At 39.1% G+C, this 14,554-nt stretch overlaps 2 protein-coding genes across 8 annotated transcripts in view; one reads left to right on the forward strand and one right to left on the reverse strand.

The window, feature by feature from the left end:
• snx8a (sorting nexin 8a) overlaps positions 1-14,554 on the reverse strand; it is a 114,892-nt gene that overhangs the window by 44,381 nt on the left and 55,957 nt on the right. The gene's annotated exons all lie outside the window — the stretch shown is intronic.
• iqce (IQ motif containing E) overlaps positions 1-14,554 on the forward strand; it is a 45,251-nt gene that overhangs the window by 12,423 nt on the left and 18,274 nt on the right. For all 7 annotated transcript variants that reach the window (XM_055651382.1, XM_055651379.1, XM_055651377.1 and 4 more), the window contains 8 exons: positions 1,355-1,468; positions 2,113-2,163; positions 5,901-5,971; positions 8,324-8,396; positions 8,642-8,691; positions 11,264-11,427; positions 13,027-13,082; positions 13,221-13,429. In XM_055651382.1, coding sequence (XP_055507357.1) covers positions 1,355-1,468; positions 2,113-2,163; positions 5,901-5,971; positions 8,324-8,396; positions 8,642-8,691; positions 11,264-11,427; positions 13,027-13,082; positions 13,221-13,429 — 788 coding nt within the window. The remainder of the gene's footprint in view (positions 1-1,354; positions 1,469-2,112; positions 2,164-5,900; positions 5,972-8,323; positions 8,397-8,641; positions 8,692-11,263; positions 11,428-13,026; positions 13,083-13,220; positions 13,430-14,554) is intronic.

Genomic DNA, 14,554 nt, shown 5'->3' on the forward strand with positions numbered 1-14,554 from the left:
TTTTTACACAAATGGTGGCGGATGTATGGAACGAGCTGCCGGAGTTGAGGCAGGTACAATTGCAATGTTTAAGAAGCATTTAGACAGGTACATGGATAGGATAGTTTAGAGGGATATGGGCCAAATACAAGCAGGTGACATTAGTGTAGATGGGGCATGTTGGTCAGTGTGGGCAAGTTGAACCGAAGAGCCTGTTTCCATGCTGTATGATTCTATGACTATGACTCTAAGCTGTAGCAAGAAAGAATTTCATTGTTACGGTCCCGGTGCATATGCCAGTTAAACACTCATGACTCCCCCCCCCCCCCCCCCCAAATACTATCACTCACTTACAAACCAGGGACAATTGAAAGTGAGCAATTACTCTACCAGTGTGTACATCTTTCAGATGTGGAAGGAAACTGGAGCACTCAAAGAAAACCCACACAGTCACAGGAAGAACATGCAAACTCCGCACAGATAGTGCTGGAGATCAGGATTGAAACCAGGTCTTCGGAGCTATAGGCCAGCAGCTCTGCCAGCTACAACAGTATGCCACCCCGTTTGATTTCCATTCTGATTAGGAGCAGCATTGCTATGAAATGTATCTTTTAATCTCTCAACAGGGATGATCAGACTATTAAAAGAAAATTACATTTTTCTTCAGCACTTTTCACAACCTTGGGATATCTCAAATGCTTTGCAAAATACTTAATTCTGAAATATAATATCTGTTTTAGTGTAGGGAATTTGCACACAAAAAAGGCCCCACAGAGAGCAGTATGGTTACAATGATTTGGTTGGGAATATATACTGCCTTAAATTTCCATGCTCCTCTTCAAGATCCTACTGGAGATGTTTTAAAAGTGTGGGTGTGTAAAATTCAATGTACTTATCTGTACTTTGCCACCCCTCTAATCCTTGCTTCCCTGCTCCCTCCCCACTCTCCTTCCTGCTAAATCACCCACTGTTGCTTAAGAATGAGAAATTTTAAGGGGACCACTAAGGGATAATGTTACCTTTGGCAGAGGACATCAGGGTTACAAAGACTTATTATGCACTCAAGTCCCTGGAGTAGGGCTTGAACACATAACTTTTTGCTATGGATATGAGCGTGTAGGCCTCTGACCTACAGCTGACACCAATTAAAGCTGTTATGGTATTATTGATAGAAAAGCAATTTCTTTCCCCAGGCAATGCAATCTAAAGAACAACATCTTCGAATGAAGTCAAAACCTTTGAGCGTAGAGATAGGAATATCAAGAAAATATATAAAATTACTGCTTTAGTTACAATAAATCTATCAGCCCATAAATTGCAAACAGTTAATGAGTAATTTATTTTGCTGTCCTGCAAAATGCCTTTGTGCTTTCAGATTGTACAAACCCTTAAGGCCGATAATGATATCCTGAAAACAAAACTGAGACGATCAGAGGAGGAGAACAGCAGAAAAGAGAAGCAGATTGAGCAGTTATTGGAACCTTCAAAGGTGAATGAGATGCATTAAATAACTACTTATCTAATTTGTTATGAAGGATCACATATAATGAACTAGACGGAGTAAAGCTTTTCATACAAAGACATCTGTCATATCCCCATTCTTTAGTGAACGTGGCTTCCCCCCCAGCTGTCATAGATGGGTCCCTCACCTGCATCTCTTTGGTGTCCTGGAATTCTGCTTTTACTCCATCTCCCCCCAGAAGCATCAAGTTCCTCAGGTCCTCACCTTTCGACCCACCAGCCTCCACATCTAGAACATCACCCTCCAACATATCCATCACCTCCAACACTAATCACATCTTCCCATCTCTATGCCTTTCCACCTTCCACAAAGGTCACTCCCTCCGCAAATGTGTTTACTCATCCCTTCCCACCCAAACTACCCCCTCTCCCGGTACATTCCCCTGCAACCACAGGAGATGTAACACCTGTCCTTATACCTGCTCCCTCAACTCCATCCAGGGACCCCCAAATGATCATACAAGCAAGAAATAAACAACCAAATGATATTGATCAAGGGGAGGATATTAAAGGTACATGAGAAACTGTTTCCAAATAATGATTTAATCTTTTGGCGAGTGATATTATTTGTATTAATGCTGTAAATTGTCCATGTACTGTCTTGATTTACAGAGTTCGGAGTATGCTAGGAACTTGGTTGATAGAAAGAATGACACCAGTGGGGTAAGACCTTTTATAAAGTCTTTGACAATTGGCCTTTTAAAGACTATGTACTTGATTATGGTTGTGAATTATAGATCTCCCAATGTGGCTATATAACTCCTACCAAAACACAGATGATTGTCTTCTTGTTGATCGTTTTAGATTTTTAAATTAATTTTTAGAACTTGCTGAAATTTGTTGCCCATCTCTAGTTATTTTTGAAAGATTGAGGCAAGCTTCATTGGAGGTAAGTAGTCCACATGGTGAAGGTACCCCCAAAGTAAGAGTTTCAGGATATTGGCCCAGTGACAATGAAAAATGAGCAATATATTTCCAAAGTTGCTGGACCTGGAGGTGAATATGAATGGTCCTAATCGCCTGCTTCTCTGGTCTCTTCAGTTGCTTTAAGTAAACTAAGGTTTCATCCATTTTCTCTGTAAATTATCATCCACGATCCTTCTACTTCTTCCTTGAATAGAGAACAAACCACTTCACCTCTACCACCAACCACTTATGATTCATGTTGGACAACCTCTCCTGAATGTTCTGATGTAAGGAGTCTGCAAGCTGAAACATTAACTGTTTATCTTTTTATAGATGATATCTGTCCTGCTGAGAATTTCAGCATTTTCATTTTTTATTTCAGACTTCAAAAATCTGCATTTTTAACATTTTAGTTTATTCTCTCTTAACTTAGTTTAATTCCTCCAAATAAAGATATTTCTAAAGGAATATCCATCAGTTCCAGTTATAACCGACACTTTTTGTGCACATTTTTTGTTTGGCCCACTCAGAATTCCTTATCTTTTTTTTCTGGTATATTCTCTGTATTCGAGCAAATTCATGTTTTAATGCTAACTAGAACGTTTCACCACCTTTGCTGTAAATTTTTATCTTTTGGTCAATCTTTCCTTTCCCTCTTCAACTGTCATTTATTATGTTGAGCTAACAATTGAAAAGCCCACTGATTCCCTCAGCAATCTTAACTATACTTAAACTCTCAACCAGCTTCCTGTAAGAAAGTCATTCAATTTTCCCAAACCTTTCAGCCTTTCATCTGTATGTTCAACAGTTTATCCTCTAATATTTATGACACAATGTGGTAATGTCAACACCAAATACATCTTACCCTTTCTTCCCATCTCAACATTCGCTTCTCAATCATTATCAATCCCACCCTCCTTTTCTTTTCAACCAAAGGAAATGCAACATCTACTCTTACCTTTATAAAGGCCAAAACACTCTTCCCAAGCAAAGTGACAAATTACCATTATTTCTTTGAATTTAATATTTGCTGCTTTCCCAAATATTTGAGTTCACTTTGCAAGCATTGCCCTCTTAGAATTGCCTGTCATTTTTATTCTCCTGACCTAACTGTCCTTGACCTCCTACACTGGAAAGTAAACTCGAGGAAAAGTACCTTGCATTCCAACTATGCACCTTAAAGACTTGAATACAATAATTTTTGATAATGAGGCTGTTATTTCTATTTACACTGTGAACATATATTTTAGCACCCATTCTGTAATTTAATCTCTCTATCATTACTTCCCACCTCCTCCCCCAAAGCCCTAAGATATTTAAAAAACATTTATCTCTAATTGATTCCCCGTTGCTTTTCTTGCCTGTGAGAGCTTCTTGTACATTCTTGTGCAAGTTTTAGAAGTGTTTCTTTACGTGGCTGAAACAATACCAAGAATGCAATGTTATTGCTGTGCTGCACCACCAGATGGAACTGGAGAGCACCTTTTGGATTATGCCTCCTGTTTAGTGATGCCATCTGACCGTAACTCAGTACCTGACTCTGAAATCTCAGAAAGAAGTGTCTCGACCCGAAACGTCGCCTATTCCTTCTCTCCAGAGATGCTGCCTGTCCCGCTGAGTTACTCCAATTTTCTGTGTCTATCTTCTGAAATCAAAAAATCTGAAATCAAGGCAGAAAATGCCAGAAAAAAACTCAGTAGATCAGGTGAAAATAGCAGTTAATTTTTTGGGTCAAAACCCTTCATGTATCCAGGATTGGATTTCCAAAAATATATATATCCTTGGATTTTGAAAGGTCAGGCTGGAATCGGGCTTTAAATATGCCCAAGGAGACCTCTACTCAACATACCCAAATCACTGGGAACGAGTACTGCTGCAGTATTCTTCAGACAGGAACGAGTACTGCTGCATTCACCTATTCAAATTTATCTATACATTCCCCAACCAATCTTTTAAGCGTATTTTTCAAAAATTAAGATTCTATGCTTTCACATTAACCAAAAATGATTTCAGCATATTTTGTACAAACATAAAAATAAATTAAAACTTGAAACATTACAAAAATTGCTAGTAATTCACAAAATAACAACACAAATTAAATACATAAACATCTAACCAGGAAAAATAGCAACAAATCTCCTTTTTGTTGAATTTAAATCGTTACAAATGATGAGATGAGTTTGATTGTTATGCATTTGTTGTGGGTTTTACTAATTGTCTATTAGCATGCTCCACCTCCCTGATTATTTACTGCTTGCTGTGAAAGGTTGTTCCTCATATATCCTGCTCTCTCTTGAATGAAATTTGGGTCACCTTGATTTCAATCCCTCTCCCAATGAAAATAGTCTCTATCTAAATACTTCATGATTTTTAGCCCCTCTCAATTAATTTGTGTTCCAACTTTCTGGGCACTGTACTAAGTAATCCAAGTTTTTCGTTGATCAACTTCAGTACGACATCCCTGGATCAATTCTAATCTTGTTGTATTGATTCCAGTTACTGTTTGCAGTGCATCAGTTGCACTCAAACGACTGTTTTATAGAGGTTCAACATAATCAATTTGATTTTAGGTTCTGTATCTTTTATAAAATCCAGCATTCCATATGTTTTTTTATTAATTGCTTATCTGTACTGTCACCTTCAAAACCTTATGTGCATATACATCCTACTCTTTGTTAGAATGTTACCATTCCTATTAGGTTTCCTTGTTCTTCCTAAAATAACACAATATTTTGTTCTCGGTTAAATTTCATATGCATTCCATCGGTCTGTATCTTGACATCTCAAATTATCCTCCTTGCCATTTATAATGCACGTTTTGAAATGGTGCCTTGTACATTCAAATCAGAACATCAGGTCCATACCGATCCTTGGATAATATCACTGCATTTCTTCCTCCAACCTGCAAAACTACCATTCACTGCGAACTTGCTTCCTGCCTCAGAGTAGTTTTTGTATTTGTGCTACCACCTCCTTTAATTACAATAGCCTTTATTTTTTCTGATAAGCTTATTTGTGACATTTCATCACCTTTTGTAAGTCCTCTTGCACACTATCAACCACTGTTTTCTCATTATCTCTTTGTCATCTCATCAAAAGCTCGATCAAAAGTTAAGCACAATTTGCCTATAAAAATCCACACTTGTTTTCCTGTATAATTTCTTCACAAGTAAATTTGCTGCTGGACTGACCAGTTCACAGTAGTGATGAGAGAATAAATGTGATTCTTCAGCTCTCTCTGGTTGCCTCAAAATATCCCACCAGAGATCACATTAAGTGAAGATAATCCTTTGGTACTTTTAATCTCAACCTTGCAGAACTGTAGCCCCATAATAACTTCAGCATCCATCTCCACACAACCAGACAGGTTTTACAGCTCAACTGAAGGACAATTCCCCTTGTGTGTGGCAGAATTTGCAGAGTCTATATTCCCAAAACTGCACTAGAAGATATATTTCTCATCAATACCTCTGCTTTTTGTTTTTGTCCTCCAGATTGTTAATGGATTGAAACAGAGGATCTTTAAATTGGAGCAGCAGTGTAAAGAGAAGGACGGCATCTTAAAGTAAGATACTATGCAAATCTCTTCTAAAAATGGCATTAGAAGTGTATTTAGCATCTGGTCTTTTTCTTCTCTGTGCTATATTTTACGATCCTCATTCCCCATATCTCCACTTCCTGTCATTTAACAGTGAGAATTTCAACCCTCCAATGTCACTCTTGAGATTTTACCCCTATAATAATTTAATTTATGTCTCAGTTTCTCATAGACAGAAGGAAAAATTGAAACAGGAACATCTCCAGCAATAATAAAATGTTTCTGGCCCAACCGGCCTCTCTTGGAATTAACTTTTGTTCCATGTCACTGAGATTCAGGATAATCAATAGATAAAATTGTGGGGTTTTTTTCATCTTATTTGACTATTTACACTGATTATATAAACCATGATTGAGGATGGCAACTGCACATATAAGTCAACAAAAGTATGAATGGTAAATTTGCTGATGGCACAAAGAGAGGAAGGAAAGTAAGTTTTGGAGAGGACATAAGGAGACCAAAAGATAATGATAATATGAGTGGATAAAGATCTGGAAATTGGAAAACAACGTGAGTAAAATGTGAAATTGTCCACTTAAGCAGGAAAAATTAAAAGCATCATATCATCCGAATGGCAAGAGTTTTCAAAGTTCTTGGATGTAGAAGAACAACGTGTCCCAGTGCAGGATTCACAAAAGGGTAGGATGCACTGAAAAGCGAACAATGTTACTGCTCTTTGGAAGGAGATTTAAAGAAAAGGGCAAAACCGTTACGATGCAGTTAAATTGTGCATAGGTGCAACCATATCTGGAATTTTGTGTACAGTATTGGTTTCCTTATTTAAGGAGGAATGTTAATGTGCCGTTAATAGTTCCCAGAGTTTAACAAGGAAATAGGAACAGGAATAGGCTTTTCCCGCTCCACCATGAAGTACAATGGTGGTTGACCATTCTCTGTCCTTGCCTTCTCTACTAATCCTTTGATCCGTTTAGCATTAAGAAATATATCTACATTCTCCTTAAATACATTCAATGCTGGCCTCCACTTCTTTCTAATATAAAGAATTTCACTGGTGCACTATCCATTGCATTAGTTTTCTCCAAGTTCCAGTTTTAAATGGCATACCTATATCCTGAGGCTGTAATGCTTTGTTCTGAATTCCCCAGTCAGGAGAAACATATCTAGTCTGTTCTGTTTTTATCAGAGCCCCTCTCATTCATCTAATTTCCCATAAAAATGTAGGACTAATGGATCCAACAATATCCATATATAATGTGTAGGAAGGAACTGCAAATGCTAGTTTAAACCGATGATAGACACAAAATGCTGGAGTCAGCATCTTTGGAGAAAAGGTGTAGGAAAGAACTGCAGATGCTGGTTTACACTGAAGATAGGCTATTCTAAAACATGGCCTATTGGACAGTGCAATCATCCTTCAATCTGAATTTTAGGGTTGAATATTTTCAATATTGTATCCAATCAATCTGTTCAGCAACTGCCCTCCACTTGCTCCATTTTTACTGGGGGAGGACAGTGGCAGAACTGGTAGAGCCAGTGTCACACAGTGCCAGAGACCCAGGCTCGATACAAACCTCAGGTACTGTCTGTGTGGAATTTCCACATTCTCCATATCACCGTGTTCTGGTTCCGTCCCATATCCGAAAGGAATGTGGGTTGGTTGGTTATATGGCCTCCTTAAATTGCTCCTAATGTGTAGGGAGTGGGTGGAAAAATGAGATAACATAGAACTGGTGTGAACAGATGATCGATGGTTAGCATAGATTTGATGGGCTGAACGGTCATTTTCCATAATCTATCTTTCAATTCAATTCAATTTTACTGGCATACTCAATCCTACCATACTCAATCCTGACATTGTTTCACCTGAATCTGCCATTGTAAGCTCCTCTAGTCCAATAACCATTAGCGATATCTAAAATCCTCTATTTCTGATAATTGATAATATATCACTGGAATTACAAGATATATGTTGTGAAATTACAATTTATGAAATATAGAAATTTAAAACGTAGCATCCCCTGATTTAATTGCTCCACAATTGACCAGGCCCTAATGTGTGGGATCTCCTTTTTAATCCTCTCTTTAAAATGTATCTATTCGACCAAACATTTGATTATCTATCGTAATAGCTCTTTACGATGCTCGCATTAAATTTTCGTTGATAATGTTTCTGTGAAGGGTCCTGGGATGTTTTCCTATGTAAAGGTCTTATATAAATGCAAGTTATTTGTGTACGTGACAGTTGCTGCTGTAGTTCAAGGTCATGAATGTGTGCACTCTGTTTCCTGCTTCACGCATTGACTATTCACACAGTGTTAACATTCACCCTGTGTTTGTGAATGTCATTCCAATTTTCAGCAAATTTCAAACTGATTTGAAAACCACTAATATTGAGGAGATGAAGATTGCCATGGAGACTTACTATGAGGAGGTGAGTGCACTCTATGTTTGTGGCTCATTGTTTTCAATTCACTGATTATAAGTCAACAGGGTTCTGAGAGCAGACAGCTATCCCAGCTATGCCTATTGTTCTCTCTGAACTGCACTTGATATTTGATATTTGACTCGTTTGTTAGCATTTTATGCATAGTTTAAAGAAGGCACTTTGCAGAAACAAAAACAGTTGTTACATTCAACTCTTTCTATATTTTACAGAGGCATTTTTCTGTTTTTTAGATTCAGAGACTCCGACTTCTGTTAACGGACAACGATACAGCAGAGAAAAGGTAAGCCAAAGCCAAACTATATAATGTGGTCCCTTGGGGAACTAGTCTGAAGATGGGTCTCGACCTGAAACATCATCTGATCTGGTCCCCCAGAGATGTTGCCTGACCTGCTAAGTTGCTAATGTACTTTGTGTCCTTTAGTGCTGTACAAGCGTTGAGCTGTCGGCAGGGTGTGACTGTCGGCACATCTTGTGATGTCATTCTCTGCCTCTTGTCGCTGGCGAGAATTCATCATCCACGGACCTCCCTCCAGATTGTAGCACTGTGATTGTTGCTGGCAAAAGGCAAGGTAGGCCTTGTGCCTTCCTTCTACCCCAAAATGGACAATCCTCAATGCTAGGAATGAAATGAAGAATAGCCCAATTCTGAAGGAGTGCTAGAATGTGTTTCACAGGTCGATATACATGAGGCCTACAAGTTGAGACCAGTAGAAAAAAAGGTGGGATTGAAAATAGCAATATGGATCTCCCCAAACAATTAGAGTTGTATAAAATAGTGTCTCGGTCCTAATCTACAATTTATAAATTATTTTGCTGCCTGCCAAATGTTCAGTAACAGTTCCAGACTATTTTTTACTCAAGTTATTGGCATTCATTAGTTGAAGCAGTGAAAGAATAAAATTAACATTTAGCATTCTTCATGACAATGGGACATCTTAGTCAGCACTTGGGCATTTTGCTCGGCATGGAAAAGTTGGCCTAAGGGGCTGCTTCCGTGCTGTGTAACTCTATGCCTCTGGATCTTCCAGTACTTTACATCCAATGATGTACTATACTGAGTTATAATGCAGGAAAGCAAGACAGCCAACATGTCCCGCATCAACAGTGTAGTGATGATTAGATATGGTGTGGTGATGCTGTTTGAGGAATTAATATTGGGTAGATATTACAGAGAATGTGAACCCATGGTCTAACAGCTACAGTATGATAGCACCTGATAGAATTATCAGGATACCAACCAGTACTTTTTTCCTAGGTTGGAAATCTCAAACACTAGAGGGCATACCTTTCATATGAGAGGGGGAAAGTTTAAAGCAGATGTGTGGGGCAAAAGCTTTATATAGAGTAGTGGGTGCTTGGATCAGCTGCCAGGAAGGTGATTGATAAAGATATGATAGTGGCCTTTAAGAGGCTTTAGATAGGCAAATAAATATATAAGGAATGGAGAAATGTGGTCATGTGCAGGCAGAGGAAATTAGTTTAACTTGGTATCATGTTTGGCATACATAAGGTGGGCTGACGGGCCTGTTCCTGTACTGTTCCATGTTCTATTTGAGTAATAGAATTTCATTGGTAATCAAATGTGATCAGGTACGTTGCATATTGAAGTTTGCAGTTTTGTCTCTGGGCCCCCTGCATTTGACACATAATGCACAGAGCTGCCCAGAAAACCAGTCAAAGGAACAGGAACCCTGAGTGGAAGCAAGTTTTCACAAGAAAATGAAAACAACTGCTTAAATTATATTGAAAGGGGACCTATATAAGCAACCTGGTTAGTGGAAGCTAGTGCTAGAAACTGGTTGTGGTTCAGTGCCTGTGCTCTCTTCCATGTCCCAACACCTGAATCAGCCCACCAACATCACCAACTCCACTTCACCATCCAGGTTCTTCCCCCACCCACGTCGCCACTCAATTGTGAGTGTTTTTGCATTCCTCACCATGTCCCAACGTGTATTTCAACAGCTCTAATCTTTCCTGACTGATTCCCCAAGCCAAGAGACTTTGTGTGTTTAATGTTTAAGAGCTATTCTAATGCACATGGTACTGCACACATTGTATGGAACAGAATTTTGTATTTGGGTCGTTCACATAATATGGGTTTGGCCCTCTGTAGAATTACACAATCAAAACACCTTGCCTGATGAGGCAGAATTTCTCAGTCAATGTCTCCAATAATGCAGCACATCTTCGGTAATGCTCCAATGTGTCAGCAGCAGGGTTTAACACAAATTCAAGAATGCTGCAGTTGAGCAGAGATGTTGGGAAATATTGCTCTTATTTGAGTTTGGTACAGAACAGAAACATTGCATGTTTAATCATGCATGTCAAGGTTTCAAGGTCAGTTTATTGTCACATGTACCAATTAAGGTACAGTGAAATTTGAGTTGCCATACAGCTTAACTTATTGAAAAGCAACAAGATACAACCACATAAAAGTTAACATAAACATCCATCACAGTGGATTCCACATTCCTCACTGTGATGGAAGGCAATAAAGTTCAAACTTCTTCCTCTTTGTTCTCCCACAGTCGGGGCAGTGAAACCATCCACCGTCGGGGCAATTGAAGCCCCTGTCGGGGTGATTGAAACTCCCACGTCGGGGTGGTTGAAACTCTCCGCTGCATGGAGCTCCAGAGTCAGCCTCTTCTTACCAGAGACCGCGGGCTTCATGATGTTAAAGTCCACATGCCCCGTGGTCCAACCTACAACTCCATAAATCTTTCAGCTGATATACCTGTGGGGAAGATTTGGGGATCTCCTCCTAAACAAAAAGGAAATGGAGGGCAAAAGATAAACACAAGTAAACATATCATTATTTAGTAATTTTTTTTCTATTTTCTTCCACTCTGTAGATCAATAGTAGAAAGCAGAGAGTTGCAGAAAGAAATAAAAGTGCTCAAATCAACAATCCTCAGATTATCCAGAAGCCTCAAACAGTTACAAGAGGAGAATAAAACTCTGAAGGCCAGCGTGGAACAAGAATGCAGCAGCTCTTCCACATCCAGTACAGCCCGAGGTCGGCGTTGGTCAATATTTTTGATGTTTCTCTCTGCAGTTCTCATGACTCAAGAAATGCAGATATGGAAAGAACAACTTTTCATGCAATGCTGTATTCTCCTAGCCCTGCTGTAATTTGAATATTTGGGGGGTTTCTATAAAGGAACAAAGTAGGCCACTCTGCCCCTCAGGCTTTTTCTACAATTCAATTACATCATCCCTAATCATCCCTCTTAAATCCATCTGGTGCCATAACCATTAATATCTTTACTCATGGTGCTTTATTTTTTTATGTGAAAAAATGATTCCTGATATCACATTAAACAATCTAAATCTAATTCTGGGCTGAAGAAATAGTTCTGTCTTTCTACGATGTTAATTCCATTAATCCTCTTGCATGCCTCTAGAATATCACCTCAACTGTGCAAGACCACTGGGTGGAACAAGACACGATAAGAGACATTTATTGTCACATGCACCAATTGGTACAGTGAAATTTGTGGTCACCATACAATCAGACGAATAAAATAAAAAACACAGAACACAATAGTCTATAACATAAACATCCCCACACGGTATCCCACTGTGAGGGAAGGCACTAAAGTTCAGTCATCCTCCTCTTTGATGTTCTTTGATGTTCACCCGTGGTCGGGACCTCCCTAGCCCTCCGCAGTCGCCGCTATGGGCGACCCGATGTTCAGGCCCTCTCGCCGGGATGATGGAATTCCGATATCGGAACAGAAGAACATCCTCAGCGGCTTGGACATCCGAATCAGTCATTTCCTACTGCGGCTCCTGAAGTCCACAGGCCGAGCTGGGCGAACACCGACATTCTGTCATTTTTTGTTGCCGCTGCCACGTAACCTTTCTGTCTTTGATGTCCAACATGGTTACAATGAGCTCAATGAGATTATCCTCCATCTAGACATATTACAGCCTTATGGATGCACAATATACTTCAACAATTTCAGATAATCAGCAGTTCCTGCACTTACATTTAACTCTGTTTCTCTTTCTTTAGATGCTGCCTGACCAACTAAGCATTTTCACCATTTCCTGTTTCTATTTCAGATTTCCACAATTTACAGTTTTTTCAGTCTTTTGCATCTTCCCTTCTGTTTTCCCTATCCACTGCTTCCACCCCCATCCAGCACCTTAAAATTTGTGTTCACTAACTTTCATTAGTTCTTACTAAAGGCCACTGATCTGGAACAACAACTGTTTCTTCCTTTTGGATACTATGTGACGTGCTGAATATTTCTGCCATATTTCAATTACATCAGCTTTTAACCCTCAGTGAATTGTAAATCTAGTCTATGTAACACCTTCATTATGTAAACGAGGTATCATTCTAACAGGCCTGTATTGCACTCACTACAAAGCCAATTTTATTCTTTGTGACGTGTGGCATGAATGCAGTTTTCAAGATGGGGAATAACAGGTGCTGTGTACAAATGTGACCATCAGTAAATAATCAAACAGTAATTTAGAATATCAATAACGAATATTTAAATATTTTCTATGTTGTTTCTAAGTCAACTAATTTAATTTCACAGACATTAAATATTCATGTCACACATGGCTAACTATTTTTCTCACTGCACTTATTCTCTTTCAGGCTACAATGAATGGAGCAAAAGCAGGCTAGTGCGAAAGGTCCTTGAGCTGGAGAAAGTGAGTTTTGGAGAAAGTGAACATTGTGTTTCAGGGAGAGCATAGCTCTCTGTCCATTAGGGTTTGCAAATCTCAATATTTTTATTGAGGATAAAGGAACTATCTTCATTGAAGCTGTTTCTTTCTTGAATTTAACAGAAAATTAGCAGTCATGAGCCATGCAACTCAAAAGTAGGTGGCATGAATTTGGAAGAAAAGCTCCCACAAGCTGAATGTATCACAGGCCAAATGCAACAACAGGAACAACAGCAAATCAGCCATCAGCAGGAATGTAACCGCCTACGGGAACTAACAAAGAAACTGAAGGAGGATCGCATCAATTTGCAGACCCAGCTGGCCAAAAAGGAGTGAGTAACTTGGACAAATTGAGCCTACGATCTTAGTTAAAAAACCTGAATGCAATTTTTTTTGGTGGCATACCCACACACAGTGTCATACTCAAAGAATGCTACACTAACATCAATGTAGTTGTTTGGTCGGGGTGTTAAACTCTGTCCATTTGCTTAAATTATTAAACTGGCCTGAAAATGTACTTGTGTAAGAAGGAACTGCAGATGCTGGTTTAAACCAAATAAAAAGCTGCAGTAACTCAGCGGGCCAGGCAGCATCTCTGGAGGGAAGGAATGGGTAATGTTTCGGGTGGAGACCCTTCTTCAGACTGGTTAGGGATAAAGGAAACAAGATATACTTGTTAGGGATAAAGAGAGCGAGATATTTTATATACTATTAGATCACCCCTCAACCTATCCAATCTCTGTCTGGAATAAAGTCCTACAATCCAGACAACCATCCTGGTCAATCTCCTTTGCACTCTCTCCAATACAATTATATCCTTCCTACACTGTGTTATAAACAGTGTTTTGTAAAGTTGCAAAATGATATTTTTAGCTCTGACCCATGAAGGCAGGCATGCCATATGCTATGTCACCACTCTATCAAACTGTATTGCAACCTTAGGGAACAATGGACTTCAACCCTGAGATATCTCTGTTCATCAACATTCCGTAATGCTCTCCAATTTACTGTGTATGTCTTACTCTTATTTGACTTACAAAAATATATCACCTTCAATTTACCATGGTTAAGTTCTATCTGCCAATGCTCTGCCCAAATTTCCAACTAATTGGTATCTAAATCCTGTGTCCTGTCGGCTTAGACAACCTTCCTCACATTCCTTAACATCCAATATTCATGTCACCTTCAAACATATTAATTGTACCTCCTACATTGATGTCCAGATTGTTAATACATATTACAAACGGCAGAGGTTCCAGCACTAATCCCTGTGACAGACTAGTCCAAGCAAAAAAAAACAAAATTGTTCCACCAGCTCTCTCTGCCTCCCGTCATTAAGATAATTTTAGATTTCATTAGCTCATCTTGAATCCCTTATTCCTAAACTTTCTAAACCAACTTAACATGTGGGAAAATGCCATACTAAAGTCCAGAAAGACAATATCTATTGTCCTGCC

This window comes from Leucoraja erinacea, chromosome 20, assembly GCF_028641065.1.
Source record: "Leucoraja erinacea ecotype New England chromosome 20, Leri_hhj_1, whole genome shotgun sequence".
Classification (NCBI taxonomy): Eukaryota; Metazoa; Chordata; class Chondrichthyes; order Rajiformes; family Rajidae; genus Leucoraja; species Leucoraja erinaceus.